Source organism: Phyllostomus discolor, chromosome 5 (genome assembly GCF_004126475.2).
Source record: "Phyllostomus discolor isolate MPI-MPIP mPhyDis1 chromosome 5, mPhyDis1.pri.v3, whole genome shotgun sequence".
NCBI classification, from domain to species: domain Eukaryota; kingdom Metazoa; phylum Chordata; class Mammalia; order Chiroptera; family Phyllostomidae; genus Phyllostomus; species Phyllostomus discolor.
Window position 1 is genome coordinate 135043089 of NC_040907.2, and position 16570 is coordinate 135059658.

The window sequence follows — 16570 nt, forward strand, 5'->3', positions numbered from 1 at the left end:
GCAGCAGCAGAACTTCCCTCCTGCTGGGAGGGAGGAGGGGCCTGCCACCACCACCATGGGGACCGGGAGCTTGGGAAACTCCATGCAATCTTGGGGCTGGAGGGAATTGAAAAAGGAAGGTGCAGCTGGGGGAAGGGGGAGTTTCTGAACACCTGTGAAGGCAGGTGCAGTGGGAAAGAGGGGAAGTCTTGGGGATCTCAGAGAATGAGGCAGGCCCTCAGGCTCTTACCCTTGTGCACACGGAGGCCAGCTTGCAAGTGGCCATCTGAACACCTGCCGCACCCTGTCCTTGGTCTTGGCTGAACACTCCAAGTAGCCAAAGGCACTGATCTGGCTCATCATGTCCTGGCCTTCCTTAGATGGAACGGGCTCTGGATTCATCTTGGCCAGCTCTCTTGTGTGCTGGTCTTGCCTCAGGTCCTTCCTTTGCCCATAAGTATGATGGGTAGGTTGGGGCCAAATTGCTTCACCTTGTGAGTCCACTTCTCAGGAATGTTTCCCAGCTGTCCATTACATCATTGTTGGGGTGGGACAGAGGCTGGAGGTGATAGCAGTCCTCCTGCCCTGCTGTGTCCCCAGGGCAACTGCTTACCGTCTGCCTCTGTGTCTGCGATGTAGTTCCCAGAGACAGTGGGGATGTAGTAGAGCTCTGGAGCTGGTCCTTGCTGAAGACAATGAGGGGGCAGGTCTTCCCACAGCCCCTTCCCCCTCCATCACCAGCTTCTTTAGGATCTCGGCTGTGGCCAGGGCTTCCTCCCAGCCTCCTCTAGTCGTGAGGATGGAGTGGGAGGCAGAGATTCTGTTTTTTATTTCATATACTCAGTGGCAGTGTGAGACTGCAACACTTTCGGAAAGTTAAATGAACGTGAGAGATATGCCTCTAGCAATAAAAATGGGAAGGAGAGGCAAAGTATTCAAGTTTGCATAAAACGTGTAACATCAAAATGAATGGAATAAAACGAATTTGCTAATGTGAATGGCTTGAGGTAAGAAACTTTCATTATTTTTGGTGTGGGAGGTCCTGGATGTTCAAAAGTCCTCCTCCCACCTCCTTCAGTGCCTGAATTTTTCTTGTTGGTCCTCTTTATGGGTTAGGAGCTGTTATGTGAAAGGCAGAAATTTTATCCCTGGGAAGGACCCATTTCCCGGATTGCAGCGGGGTGTGTTAGAAAGTGCACAGACTGGGCACTTGGAGACAGAGTTTCAAGTCCCCCTTGCCCACTTGCTCACTCACTGTGTCCGTGCACCGGTTCCTCAGCATCTCTTGGCATCAAGAGTCTAGCTCTGTGCCCGATACATAGAAAGTGCTCACTGACTCTTTGTCCAGGCAGTCTCTTCCCACCCAATTCTAGATGAACACCAAATCTTGCCGATTGCACCTGCTAAATGCTGCTTATTCCTGCTCGTCCTCTCCACTCCTGCTCCAAGTCAGTGCAGTCCTTGTCGCTCCTGGGCTGTTGTAGGAAATAGCTTCAGTTGCTTTTCTGGCCTCAGGACCTACTCAGTAACCCCAAATCCACAAGCCTTTCTAAAGGAAAAGCTGGCCACATTGCACCCCTGCTTAGAATAGAAACATGAGCCCCCATCTTGCCTATAGATGAAGCATGCAACATAATAAAAATAGCAAGAACTTTTGTAGTTCTTACTTTTGTGCATTTACACATTCCCCACATGTTAACGTAATCCTTGCAACAACTTAATGTGAGGGAGACTGTTATGATCTTCTGTTTCCAGGCGACAGAAGGAATGGCATTTGCAAGCTCAGAGCCAAGATGTGGTTGGTAGGTTTGGGGAAATTGTTGAGCATGTTCCTCTACCTATCTCTCCCACTTGCCTGAGTTCCTTAACGATGTCAAATCTACTCTGCCTGGCTCGAAAAGGTTTTAGTAGACGTCAGACTGGAACGCACACATTGGAATCTCTGAGCTCCATCTCCCCGTCTGTGAAGGGCCGTGCTAGGAGAATGATTAAGTCCTTTGGACTTTCTGAGATTCTGTGCATCCCACGAGAAGTCAAGCAGAGAGCCTCAGTCTGAGAATTGCCCGAGAGTCCTGGGAGGCTTGGCTGGGAGACACATCACTCGAGTGTCTGTTTCCTTTGTCACATGGTATTCCCCAATAAGGCCACATTCACAGGTTAAGGCAGGGTTAAGACTTGGACATATCTTTTTGGGAGACAAAATTCAACCCACAATAGCCAATAAGTGGTGAAGCCTCGGTTCTGCTCCACTCCCCAGCCATCTGCAGACCGGGGTGTCCATGTCCCAGGGCCCCAGTAGTGCTGAAAGGATGCCCATTTATTCTTAAATTTCATCTTTAAAAAGTTCTTTTTGTGTTATATGATGAACATAATATATTTACAATAGTTTGTGAATATGTTTTATAAAGATATGTGTATTCAGTGGATACTCAAAAATTTAAAACTGATCAGAGTAATAAAAGAATTGAGTTCTTTTCCTACTTTATACACTCTTACCCTTCTATTAAACAGGAGTATTATTTTTGGGGGGCCGAGGCAATTGCCTCAGCAGAACACCACTCCTCTGGGTGAGGTCTGTAAGGTGTTCCAGCCTCCCCACTCTCAGCAATGAGTTGAAAAAGGGTTTAGTTTGAAAAAGGGCTAGTTTCCAGGCCTGAGGCAGGGAGACAGGCACCTGGAACCTTCAGAATGAGAACATTTCACAAGCATTTTTCCCTTCAAGTAATACCTTTACATATTTCAATAACTTTTGTCTTATCATCTGTTTTCCTTTAACACTTTACAGAGCCAGTGTTCAATATAGTTTAGGTCTAAAGACACACTCTTAACGGTCTGGACAATTTGATGGCAGTTGCCGGGGGCAGTTGTTCTACAGCTTCCCAAGATCTACCTCCCTGGCCATCAAACACACACACACACACACACACACACTTCCAGGGATTGCTTCGGGATCCCTGAGGGAGAGAGGTTGATGTGTTCACAGGTAAACAAATTTCAGAATACTGATAATGTACACTTGAAAATCCATTTTTTCAAAAAAAGCCTCACCCAAGGATGTTTATTGATCTTAGAGAAGAAGCAAGAGAGAGGGATGTGAGAGAGACACCCATGTGAGAGAGTAGCATTGACTGGTTTTTCCCCATACGCGTGCCAACCAGGGATCGAACCCTCAACCTATGTTCCTGTGTGTGTGCCCTAACCAGGAATCAAACCTGCAATCTTTTGGTATATGGGAGGATGCTCCAACCAACCGAGCCACCCAGCCAGGGTTTGAACATCCATTTGTTCGTATATTGTAAAAACAGGGGAAGTCAATGTAAACAAGGGAAAAATGGATAAATTTGAGAAGATAGTCAGGTATCCACGAGAAAGCATTTCTCAGAAGAACAAAGGACGGTATAACATTAAATAAGTCATGTCGTGTTTCAAGGGAGTTAAACATAAGGATATTTTTGTTAGCTGATTGTTGAACTCTTAAGAGTGTTTGACATGGGATCTATTGATCGTGAAAGGGCTGAGGCCCTCCTGTGGGGTATTTGAGCTCCTGTGCGGGCCTAAGTATAATTTGGTCGTAATTTATCCCACCTGTGTCTGTCAGTTCCTTTCCACGGGCCTCCTCCTGTAATGGTCTGGCTCATGTTTCTTCATAAAGCTCTAGGCCAGTTATTAATAACAGCCCAGTGACTCCCCTGATCCATCTAGGAGCATATGGTGTTTTTCACAAAAGAGAGAGATCATCTCCTTGGCTTCGGACTTCGCTTACTGAACCACTAAACAGTAAGTTTTGGGTTTTAAAAAATGTGGCATTTAGAATGTTGATATAAGAGGAAAGTTTAGTATGACTGTTGTTTGTTTCTAATAGAGAGAGAATATAGTAAGTTAAAACTTAGATTCATAAAGCCTATTTCCCTTCCCTGCATTTCAGCATCTGTTCAATTTGTATAAGGCTGCTAATTTGATAAATTAATGAATTAGCATACTATTCTTCCCATTTCCTTCTGGCTTAATAAAGGCAGGAGGAGCAGCAAGGGATTAATGATGTCTAAATTACTTGAGCAAGCCTTGCGGCTGTGCCTGATGTTCTCATCTCCCCTGTTTCCTCTCCAAACAGAGGATTTCTGTGATTTCAAAGAGAAATTTCACTTATGGAAAGTATTGCAGGGGAGTGTTGGATAGGGGGTTTGGGTCCTGTCACTTTTCCATGCTCGAGATTTGGGGTAGAAAGGGTACCTGTCTCATTCCACAGATTCATTGCCTTCTTGTTATTTTAGGCAAAGGCTTTGTGTATGAAGCCTTTCTGTAAAGGTTGCTTCTGAAAGTCCTGCAAACTAGGTCACTGTGTTTTCCATCTGGAAAGGAGGACCCTGACGCCCAGAAAGGCTGGTGCCCAGCTCAGTCCCCGTGAACAGGGATGAAACCTAACACTCCAGCCCCTCTTCAGGACTTAAACTGATAAAGCTTTCTGCTTTGGTTACATATGTTCAGTGCCCTTGAGCAGGCACATCGGGCTTCTAGATAAAATGTATAAGGGAGGCATTATAGTGAACTGGAAGGAGGCAGATGCCCGCTTGGTACTGAGCCCTGACTTGGACCCCTCACAAACTGTGTGCCTTTACATAAGTACTCAGTCTCTCTGAGCCTCAGGTTCCTTGTTTGTGAAATGAAAGTCGTCACCTGTTTTACAGGGCGGTGGGCTTTACCCATAATGTATGTAAGTGGCCAAGTATGGTAACATTGTTTAAGAAACCCCTCATTTGAATTTTTCCTGAATCTTCCTTTCTAAAACATTTTATTTTAAAATTACAGTCGATGTACAATATTACATTCATTTCAGAGGTACCACCCCATGATTAGACAATTATATAACTTATGAAGTGAGCACCCCAATAACTCCAGTACCTGAATCTTCTCAGTCATCTCTCATTTGTTTTCAACTTGAAACCTACAGGGCCCGGCAGAAGTCACGCCTGCTTGAGTGTGGTTGGTAGGGTAATAACACGGGTGTGATAATTTACAGTTTTAATTTGAACATTTCACTGAAAATGTCATATGGTGTGCTTGAGTGTGACATTGTTATGTTACAGAATTACATGCTTATGATTTTGTAATAAAAAGGGGGTGTTATCTGTGCCGGACCCTGCCTAGAGCCTTCAATGTGGTACTTGATGGGAAACATTAATCTAAGCTGTTGAGACAATAATTGGCTTCTGCTGCCTTTAGTAACTGCATCCCCAGGGCGTGTAGGTGTTGTGAATGCTCAGGATGCGGGCTTGGAAGGGTGGTGTACAGTTAGTAGTTCAGAACGCAAGGCCACAGCGAAGATCAGTGATGGCGGGGAACCTCACAAAACAATTTCAAAGCATAAGCTGTTGTTTACCAAACTTACCTGCTCTGCTATAATCAGCATTCTAAATGTTTTCTTGTGGTTATGATTACAAAGGACTGGCTTGCCGCCTTGCTAGATTGCGATTCTGTGTCTGCATGAGACAGAAAGGACGACTGTTTCAGACAACTCCTGCTTCCCAAAGTGCCAATCACCCTGTCACTCAGCAGATAGGGTGAGATTTTTGTTTTCCTCTATAAGCTTTCATTCTGCAAACTTTTATGTAATTCTAAGTGTGTGCAAGACACAGTACTAAATTAGCAAGGGGTCCATAAGCTCTAACGTAGAAGACATTTCACTATATGGGTCAGAGTGGACTTGTTCCGTGACACATGAGAAGCACAGACAAGAAACTGTGTTATGATACAGTAGCAGTCCACAGGACTATCATACCCCAAACTGAGCAAAAACAAGCAGTCTTTCCCTTGGAAGGCTGTGCATTCTTGGAAAAATGACTCCTTGGTTTACAGGGCTCCTTCTTGGGCTCACCTCCTAAGTGATGAGTCTGTGAGGCACAGGAGAACAGCACCAAAGGTCATAGCTCATCTTCCCGCAGCCCACATTTTTTTAAATTGAGCACCTATTTTGTTTCTAGTCCCTGTGCTACATGCTGGAAATAATAATTCTTCCTAAAAGGAAGTCACAGACTTTTATTTAACTGGAAGTTGTGTTCTCCAACCTAGCCACGTATCTTCTCAGCTAAGTTTGACTCCAAATAACATTTAGCTGGTTTCTGATATCACACCGGTACCTCGGTGGAGAGCAAACTGCCACCAATGAGTTTACGCAGAGGAGTGTGTGTTGCAGTCCAAGAAGATATTTAAAAGGTTTTGGCAAATGCTTTTTAGAACTGAAACAGGTCCGGACATTTTCTGCTCTCCTCCACTCACCGACCCCAGACCTGCGATGACACTTGTTTGGATGTATGAGTTCTGCAGATAAGAAACAAACACCCTTGGTCCCTTGGTTGCACAGAAAGAGGAGGTTTGGGTGGCACTGCTGTGCTGCGGCTCCCTGTGGAAGCCTGGTAGGCCTGTGGCCCAGCCCGAGCTCTGGAAAATTTGTCGGGCCTTTTAAGAATGCACTACAGCTGTCGTTCATAGAGAGGGGCAGGGAGCTTGGCAGGGAGAAGGCTGAAAACATTTTGATTATTTTGGTTCTAGAATATTTCTTCATGTTAAAGTGCGCCTAATTGAGTAATTTAGGTCTTCTTAGGGACAATGCCCAATCTCCTATTTGGGGCAGGAATGTGATAGTGGGGAATCTCAGCCTTCAGGAGACTTGGGAGTGAATGATTAAGAGGAGATGTTTGTTCATGTGTAGAAAAATAGTTCATTTTAGGGTCAAAATATTTACTTAAGACTTTTGAGGCATGGTCGTAGATGGCTTGGGAAGGCTAAGCCCAGACAGGTGTTGGCACAGAAGGAAAGCCCAGGAAGCAGAGCTGAGGACAAAGCAGCGGAGGGGTTCCACACAGGTCTGGGGCGCACAGCCCCTCTGGAGGAGCAGGTATGCCTCTCGTCCTTCCGATCACTCACGTCTCTTAACTGTGCTTGGGCTTCAGGGAAGTGGCCATCTTTCTGCTTCTGCTGCCTCATCATGCCAATCACTATTTTATCCAGTGCGGGCAGCTTGCTGGGCTCCTGTGTTACCTTTGTCCAGTCCTGAGACAGTGCAGTGGCGAAGGCTTTGGAGCCGAACAGACCTCTCTTCAATCTCTGGTCATCCCTGGTGTGTGATCTTGTGTCGTGTTACTTAACCTCTCAGGAAATAGGAGTGTTAATAACTTACCTCATAAGGTTTTATGAGATTAAAATCAAAGCATGTATAGGCCCATCATCCAACTAAGGAAACAGAAGTGTAATAACTCACCTCATAAGGTTTTATGAGATTAAAATCAAACCACACTTAGGCCTTTCTTAACTGTAGTAATGAATACAACCCTTTCCACACCCTTGAAGGCCGGTATTATTGTGGTTCTCTAGGTGAGGTAGCAGGTGGTGGTAAGTGCCTGGGCCAAGGCTACAGAGCTAATGCCAGCCAGGACCAGGATCTAAAACCAGCTCCATCCGGCCCCCAAATGTATATTCTCGCCCCACTCCACCGACCCTGTGTGACACAGCATAAGTGTGTGTTTTCAGTCAAAGTCCACTTTGCCAAGTGCTGCACCCTGCGCGTCTGCCTGGCCACGTTCTCTGGCTTTCGCTTGCCACCTCCTTTATTCCAGACTCTCTGGTCCTACCTTAGCCTGAATCAAAGAAGCTGGGAGGTGATGAAGGTAGAATATCTCTAATAGCCGAGTCTTACGAAAGGCGGACTCTAATTTATCAGAGATTTTGAAAAATTGCCAAGGCGTTTACGATAGTAGCTCTGAAGAAGAGCAACTGTGTGACCTCAGACAAGTTGCTGTACTTCTCTGGGCCTCACTGACCAAGTGAGAACTTGACAAATCTCAAATGTCTTTTCCAGTGCCAGCATTTCTGTAATAGTGCAGACCCTCCACTGCCATTGTTTTTCTTACCTGGAAACAGAAAAAATTCCTTGAAATCCCATTTTAATCAGTGAACAAGGCCCAACAATCATGTCTGGCAATCATTTAAGTATAAAGCCATGTGCTGTTTATTATGGTTCTCATTCAAGCTTTCTCTCTTACAAGGCCCATATCGTTGATGAATTAATTTCTCAGATGTGCGTTAAATTTCCTTTCTCACATAACTGAGCTTTGGAAAAATCAAATGGAGCCTTAATTAGTTCAGAAAATGCAACTTGAACTCAAATTTCAGAAATTTACAGAACATACAAAATCCATTTACTATTAAATATGCCCAGCTCTTCTTTAGCTTCTGAATAACTCAGATTTCAGGAGTTTCCGTCTCCTGCCCTGCTAGACCAGCATCTGTTTCTGGAGCCTTAAGGGGACAAATGTCCATTATGTCATAGAAATGGTGACCCTCCCCACAGGACACTCCTATCCTGAAACCCGTAGGGCTGGTGCCATATTTTTGTTGTTGCCTTCCACCAACTTGACTTGGTTTCCTAATTACAAGGGGAAAAAAAAACTGGAAGTGAAAACACCAAGACATAATTACCATATAATTTCTCAAGTTTCTAAAAGATAATTTCATTGAACATAACTTTAATGGGCAAGAGACATTTTTCCATGTGTATACAAATTAAAAGTTCCCAACTCTGGGATTTGAGTTTTAAAATATTTGCTGGGAAAAGAAGACTTAATATACAGGGGTGAGCAGAAGTAGGTTAAATTACCAGCTATCATTACCTAAAGGATAAATCATAAGTAAGGATACAAAATTATAACAATAAGAAGATAAATAATATAAATCAATAATACAAAAATAAATGAATAATACAAGAATAAATTCTTTTGCGTACTGACGACTGTAATCCTTTCGCCCACTGCTGTATCTGCTCTTCTTATTGTGATTGTCGTTCTAAAAAAATGAACTTTCAGCCTTCCAAGAAAGCTTCTGCTGTGTATGCCGTTATTGTGAGGCACTAGGATCCAGAATGGGTAAGGCCATCCCACTTTCTGGGAAGACAGCGACTCCCTAGGGGCTGGTACATGCAAACCACCATAACACAGTGCAGTGAGCTGCAGTACATTACAGACAAGTGAGCACTGAACTCTACCAGAGGAAGTCAGGATGGATCACAGAGGAGGTAACATTGGGTTTCAAAGGATAAGTAGAAATGTGACAGCTTTGCCTATTTAAGTGCTTAAAAAGAACCTGAAAAGAATGACTCATTCAAAGGGTGTCATCTAGGATGTAATAGGCTAAGTGATAATTCATAATAGTCACCCTCTCTGATTAGATGTTTACTTGCTAGGTGCAACTATTAGCTCATTTAATTCTCATACTACCCTAGAAGTAGGTGCTATTGTCATCACCCCATTTTACAGACATGCTGAGGCACAGAGAGTTAATGTAACTTGTCCAAGTTCTTGTGGCAAGTGGCAGATCTGAGTCAAACCCCATCAGTCTAAATCCAGACCCATCTCTCAACCACTGTGTCCTGACAGCACTCTTGTTATTTCTCCGGCCAGCTAATGCTGAGATCCAGGGGAAAAACTTGTCAGTCATAAGGTGATCACTGGATAGATAATGAACTAATAATAAGCAAGAATAAAACTGCTGGTAGTAAAAGCTAATAAAAAATAGATTTAAAAACTGCACTTTCAGCTAATCTGGTTGCTAGAGAATGACCTCCTAGTGGTGGTTTGTGAAGGTTCCACTTACAAAGAGCAGATTGTTTTGGTGTGAATAATTTAACGACTGCTGTTGTAAAGATATTCTGGCAACCTAGGGGTCTTTGGGCGCAGAGGGGAAGTGCAAGACTGTCCATCCCGCTGTTCATCCAGCAGTTCACTTTTGCAGAAAGGAGCAGGGACCAAAGAAAAAGAGTGGCCACTGATCATTACATGTGGGTATTTTCATTTCAGCACAGTCAGTTTCCATTATAATACAGATCTTTTCACACATGACTTTCTAGGAGAAAACTTTTATAAATCCACGTAGTTGAGGGTGTGGGGACTGGAGTCCCAGGTTAGTAGAACCTAGGCTCCAACATAGAGTGCTGAGTAGCCTGGGCAGCTGCTCCCTATCCTGATCGTACACAACATGGCCTGGCATATACTTGACCCTCAATAAAGGGTCATTTAAGTGACCTATTAAGCAAAAATGAACAGATTTCAATTATATCTCATTTTGGTAACATGTGTCTCAAGGCAACTCTGTCAATATTATCCTGACCATTAGATATTGATGGAAACAAGAAGTAGGATTAGCACATTCTTGTCAAAAAAGAAAATATTTTTTGAAATGTGACTCCTGTTTAAGAATATAAATTTGAATCCAATGAAAAGCGTTTTTCTTTTGATTGAAAAAGAGACTTTACAATTTTGTCTTGACCAAGAATCCACGCCTAATACATAAAACGAAAGAGTAGAAGTTGAGAGAAATTGAGAAAGATGTGATGTCTTAGTAGAAATAATTAGTAGGAATGACTTTATATAATAGAGGGGTGTGGTTTTTTGGTGTGTTTGTTTTGCATTGTTTTGTTTTTGCCTGGGCACCAAACCATTTCATCAATGCACTAGTCTCGGGGGTCATAGCTGATTGGAGATACCCTGTTTTTCATAAAAACATGTTTGTAAAGGTTTTAATCAAGGGCCTATAAGCTGCCCTGACTGGTGTGGCTCAGTTGGTTGAGTGTTGTCCCACAAAGCAAAGGTCGCTGGTTCGATTCCAGGTCAGGGCACATGCCTGCGTTGTGGGCCGGGTCCCTGGTTGGGGCATGTGTGAGAGGCAACTGACTGATGTCTCTCTCACACATCAATGTCAGTGATGTTTCTCTCCCTCTATTTCTTCCTCCTTTTCCTTCTCTCTAAAAATAACTAAATAAAATCTTTTTAAAAAGATAAGAGCCTACAGGCAGATATTAGGCTGAAGAACAGACAATTCAATGAAGTTCAACTCCAGAGGCCAAGGGTTACGCCTGCTCTCCATTTGTCTGACTCACTTTGTGGGATACCACTGTTCAACCATTCCATAAACAGTGAACAGGTCAGTTTGAGTTAGATCATGTGGAATCTTGATGGAAACGAAAGAAAAAATAAAGAGAAGTTTTAAAAACTTGGTAAGAGAATATTCATTCTGCTTCTAGTACAACATTCTATAAAATAATAAATTGATTCCCAGTGTCTTCTGGAAATAGGAGTGGGTAGAAGCTAGGTCGAGGCATACAAATGGGAGAGGGAAGTATTTTCAATCATCCGAAATTTCAGCAAGAAATATGTTTGGGCTGAAACAACTTATGATGTGGTATTACAGAAATTGGAGGTGACATTATTTGAGCTATGGTTTTTGAATACTGCATTAAATGGTCTTGAGATAGTCACATTATATATGTTCTACTATACTTTCAAAAATGTCCTAACCCATTGAAATTTATTTGCCCATATTTTTTGGACCATAAGACACACATTCCCCCCCTCCTCAAATTTGGAAGGAACAGTGGTTGTTAATGCTGCTGTTGAGTTCTGTTTACATTTACATTGGTGAAATATTATGTTATTTATGTTATTAAATATTTTACCACATTTTTTGCTTCAAAAATTTTTTTCCTATTTTCCTCCTCTAAAACCTAGGTGCATCTTATGGTCCAAAAATACAGTATATTTTTTGGTGCATGTTTTATCCAATAACAGTTTTTCACTAAAAAAAACTGCTGTTGTTAGTTTTCCCCTAAAAGAATATCCCAGCAATTCCAAATAAAAAACACTTGATTACTGAGCTTCTAGTTAATGTAAATCAAAGTACTGTGATACTCATAATTGTAACACACAGCAGAATTTGAATGTTTGTAATCTTGTGATAACACCAATTTGTGTCCCTCCAATGATTTAGATCTGCCAACACCTAATACCAAGGGGAAGAACCAAACAGGAATCATGCACATTCCTGGTTCTCATGAGCACTGAGATAAGAACGTGTTCTTTCACAAAAGGATGAATTTATTACAAAACACCAGGCTATAATCAGTTATTAAATGGTTATTTTGAAATAAAATCAGTATACATTACTTCTAAATTTATGGGGAGGAAAAGGACTAGTAGTTACAGGACCATTGTCTTTCATTTTCTAAAGTTATATAAGCAACATTCTTTTAAATGAAAATGTGAATAATGGAAAAAGAAAAAGAAAAAAATATTGCTCAAACTCGACCGTTACAACCACCTTTCACATTTGTAGGTATTTCTGTTTTCTTTTTTTAAATATTTCAATTGTGAAGTCTAACATACATACAGAAAAGCACATGGAACTTCTGTTTACAGTTCAGCAAGAACTTAACTGTTTACAGTTAAGAAGTGATTGTCAGTGAACCACATCTAGGATGACACATGAAACCTTGCCAGAAGCTCCTCATCTCCACCCCCCTTCCTCTTACTCTCACTGAAGTTACCACTCTCCCGAATTCATGGTAGCTGGTGCCTCGCTTTTCTTGATATATTTACCACTACACTGTTGCCACCTGGACATCTGCCACTAAACCACGCACTTTTTAAATTAAACTTTTAATCATCACTCACATACAACAGTGTGTTTCAGGTGTGATTCAACCTTCACGTGCCTTATGAAGTGATCATCACAATAAATCTAGTAACTGTTCAGTTACTGCATGTAGTTATTACAATGATATGACTATATGCCTTATGCATTATGTCCCTATGACATATTTTATAACTGGAGTTTGTACTTTTTTCCCATTAATTTTCACTTGAGTATATGTTTATTGACTTGAGAGAAAAAGAGAGAGAGAGCAACTGCTTTCTATACATGCCCCAACTGGGGATCAGCCCACAACCTCCTTTTGGTTTGTGCTCCAACCAACTGAGCAACATGGCCAGGGTGGAAGTCTGTGCTTTTTAATCACCTTCCCCTTTTCTGCCCATCTCCCCACACTCCTCATCAGTTTGTTCTATGTATCTATTAGTTTGTTTCTTAAACTATGGGCTTTTAGATTTTGTTTCTATACTTTACATGAACATACTTACACTGTGTGTTTTACATGTTGCTTTTAAAAAATTTAATATTGTGCTTGTAAAAATCAGCTCTTGTTTTTTTTGTAGAGCTGTAGCTTAATTTTCATTATTGTAAAAAATCCATCATATGAATATATCTTCTATCTATCTATCTATCATCTCTCTACTAATGAGCATTTGGGTTGAAGATAATACAGATAGCGTTTGGATGTGTGTCCTGGGTGTGGATATGCATGCATTGCCTCAGGGTGTATACCTAAGATTGTAATGGGTGCTCAGAGGTATTGATTTTATTCATCTTTAAATGTTTTCACAATTTTCTAAATAGTGCTTCTATTATTTCACAGTTATAATGATCATCATTTATTGGACAAAAAAATCTTTGTTTTGTAACTGAACTTTATAGCCTGGTCTCTTGTAATAAATTCACTCTTCTGTTTTCTAATTTGTTCATGAAAGTGATAAAAATCTTAAAACTTTTGAATTTATAAGAAACAATTTCATGAGTTGTAGTCTCTTCTGTAGACAGAAGTTTTATTTGTTGTCATGGTGGATATTGAAGCAAATACATTTAAAATAATTTTTAGGAAATTTTTATTGAGTTATATTTAACATGCAACATGTTAAGGTAAGTTTAAGGTGTATGACATTGATTTGATACATTTATATTGTATGACTACCACACAAACATTCCCTAACACCTCTATCTGATCACATAATTATCATTTCTTCTAGAGCTGGGAACAACTAAAATCTAGTTTCTTAGAATGTTTAATGTTTATAATATTTTTTTCTATAATTGCTGTACTATATATTAGATCTCTAGGACTTATTTATTTACTAGTTATAAGTATTTACATTAAACATTTCTCCCATCCCCTCACCCCCAACAATAGTTGTTTTAAAAAGTGTCATGAATGTTTGCCCTGCTAGGAAAATCCTAGAATTCAGTTTAATTCTTCTGCTAAAGGTACAGTTTTTAGCCATATGGATTTGTGATGAAATGAAATTCGTGTCATATTTTCCAAAGTCCTCTTCAATATCTCCTTCCTGACTTCTCTGAGAAGTAATTTTAGAGTTTCTCTATGTAGACTCCCTGCCCTTCGACTGTATACACTACCTCACTATCCAATAAAACCTTTTAATGTGCTTTGACCCAGGAACAAAAGTTGCTAAGAGACCACCTGTGCTGCATGTACTTTGTTCTAGCCAGAGCAGACAGAGAGAAAACCACAGAGCAGTCATCTGTCACAGCCTGGGATTAAGTCAGGTAAGAAATGGGTTTCTATTCTTCAATCCTTACCAATTGTCCAGTCTTTCCCTCACTTCCTATTTGAGCCTCTCTCTTACTGTCGTTGAAGAAAATTGAAGGTACCCCTCAGAGCACAAAGGAAACACAATTTGGAGGCTGAGGTTCCAGGAGAGAGAGAAAGTCATTTTGTAAACCCATGTATTTATTCCTACCCCTTGTTTCTGTAACATAGGCAAAAGGAGTTGTTGAATGTAAGGGATATTCTAGGTGTTTTCTTGCTGGTGATTGCTGTGTAATTTGGGGCACAAGTCCTTCCTTTAGGAATGGGGTAGGTTATTACAAAAATTAATTAAGATTGCTCCAAGTGGGATAAAATTATACTTGCATAGATCATATATATCTCTCTCTCTCCCTGTCTCCTCTCTTACAACTCAGCCTGCCTTTTTGGGTTTTGAGTGAAAATAGCACTACCCTAGTCTTGCCACTTTTTAAAAGTACTGATGTCCTTTATAAGTTGAATGTATACAAGGGGCTTGGATGTAAGTAAGAACTTGAAAATTGCTTAGTTGACCTTGCATTCCTGAAAAAGAGTTCAGAATGGTTCTAAACTTTCTACCTAACTGACATTTGGTAAAATGTTCTGACAGTATGCTAAACCAACCATAGCTTAGTACTTTTATAAATTTCATTATACTTTTTAAATTCCAGCTATTTTAATGCTGTTTAATTAACACTGCAATGTGGAAGAAATTGATTGATACCTTATTAAAAGACCAGAATATGAGAGAGAATCTTGAGGAAAAATCAAGAAAATTTTAAAAACCTTTTGCTGTTTAATTTTTTAAAACTTAAAAAAAATTCTGCCTTTTTCCATGTTTTCAAATTTTCATTTCCTGATAATACTGTATGGTTTGGAAGAATGATAATTTCACTCATTCCATTATAAAATAATATAAATTACTTAATATCTAAGACTTCATAAATACTGATAATACAAAAAGAGAAGAGTTATTCTGACAGTTCCTTGAGCTGTTTCTTTTCTTTAAAAAATTATTTTTCAATTATAGTTGACATACAATATTATATTAGTTTCAGTGTACAGCAGTGATTAGACGTTTACATACATTACAAAGTGGTTGAACTGTTTCTTTTAGAAAGAAGGCAAGTTTGGCATATAAAAAAACCTATGACCATGACATAAAGTGGTCAAAATGAGTAGATGAAAAATATTTTAACTCATTAAGAAATAAAACATTTTAGTTTATTGATTGGTAACACATATGTCGAGTGTTGCCTTAAAGATGTTTCCTCATCACTATTTCTTCACAGTGCAAATATTAGATTGAGTTAAACAACCAGAACTGTGTGTTCATTTGAGGATACTTCTCTCTTTTTTCCCCCCTAGGAAGCAGGAGCATTCTGGATATGACGTGTAAAAACTGGATATTAATTTCTACTACTACACCCACAAGTCTGGAAGATGAAATTGTGGGAAGACTTCTAAAAATTTTATTTGTTATCTTTGTTGACTTATTGTCGATTATATACGTTGTTGTAACTTCTTAGGAAGCTGACTTCCCTTATTTTGCAAGTACATTTCATATTAAATGCCTGTGGATAAAAATTTGTAGTTTAATGTGTTGAATGATTTTAATTTGATGACATCTCCTATTATTCTAGAAACCAACAGAACACTACAATAAAAACAATATTGTGTATTATTTAGTACTTTATAACATTTCCATAAATTGAAGTAGAATTCCCCCCCAATCTACACTATTGAGTCATAAAAGTTTCTGATTTTTTAAAAAGATTTTATTTATTTATTTTAGAGAGATGGGAAGGGAGGGAGGAAAAAAGAGACAGAAATATCAGTATGTGAGAGATAACACCAATTCATTGCCTTTCATATGCCCCAGAACGGAAACCAGGCCTGCAACCCAGGCATGTGCCAGACCAGGAATTAATCCTCTTATGTTTTGGTTCACTGGCCAGCACTTAATCCATTGAGCTACACCAGCCAGAGCAAGTTTTCTGATTTTTAACATGATTGTTATTTGGTAAATTGACTAAAATTTGTAGGTGTAGTGTGAATGAAGTTGATTTTTTTTAAGTATCCATACCTAAGTGAAATTTTATATGGTTCTGTTTTTAACCCACACGGGTTAACATACAAGGATAATCTTTTCATACAATATACCAGTAATTTATACTTATTTTCTTATAAACACATTTACCTGTGTGTAGGTAGCAGTATGTCATTAATGTAAGGCTCACAGTGATCCTAGGAGATAAGTGTTTGCTGCCCTTATTGTATAGATAAAGGAACTGAATTCTGGAAGAACTAGGCTAGCTTGAGGCCATAACTAGGAAGTGGCATAACCAGGTCTTG

The 16570-nt window shown here is 40.2% G+C and overlaps 1 protein-coding gene and 1 pseudogene across 3 annotated transcripts; one reads left to right on the forward strand and one right to left on the reverse strand.

Moving 5' to 3' along the window:
• Window positions 1–225: 225 nt before the first annotated feature.
• Window positions 226–6960, reverse strand: LOC114497092 (annotated as a pseudogene).
• Window positions 3628–15899, forward strand: MRLN (myoregulin). Of its 3 annotated transcripts, none has more exons than XM_036026926.1 (4): window positions 3628–3756; window positions 10802–10947; window positions 14087–14196; window positions 15584–15899. In XM_036026926.1, exon 4 carries the CDS (start codon window positions 15604–15606, stop codon window positions 15742–15744), a length of 141 nt encoding a protein of 46 aa, XP_035882819.1. In that variant the 5' UTR covers window positions 3628–3756; window positions 10802–10947; window positions 14087–14196; window positions 15584–15603; the 3' UTR covers window positions 15745–15899. The 3 variants fall into 3 exon arrangements, with proteins under 3 accessions (XP_035882819.1, XP_035882820.1, XP_028369978.1); XM_036026927.1 differs by having other exon boundaries at window positions 10807–10947; XM_028514177.2 differs by lacking the exon at window positions 10802–10947 and having other exon boundaries at window positions 3630–3756.
• The last annotated feature ends 671 nt before the right edge of the window (window positions 15900–16570 follow it).

Bases quoted from the DNA above. Each gene is read 5' to 3' on its own strand.
- MRLN (XM_036026926.1), top strand. From the start codon at position 15,604: ATGACGTGTAAAAACTGGATATTAATTTCTACTACTACACCCACAAGT.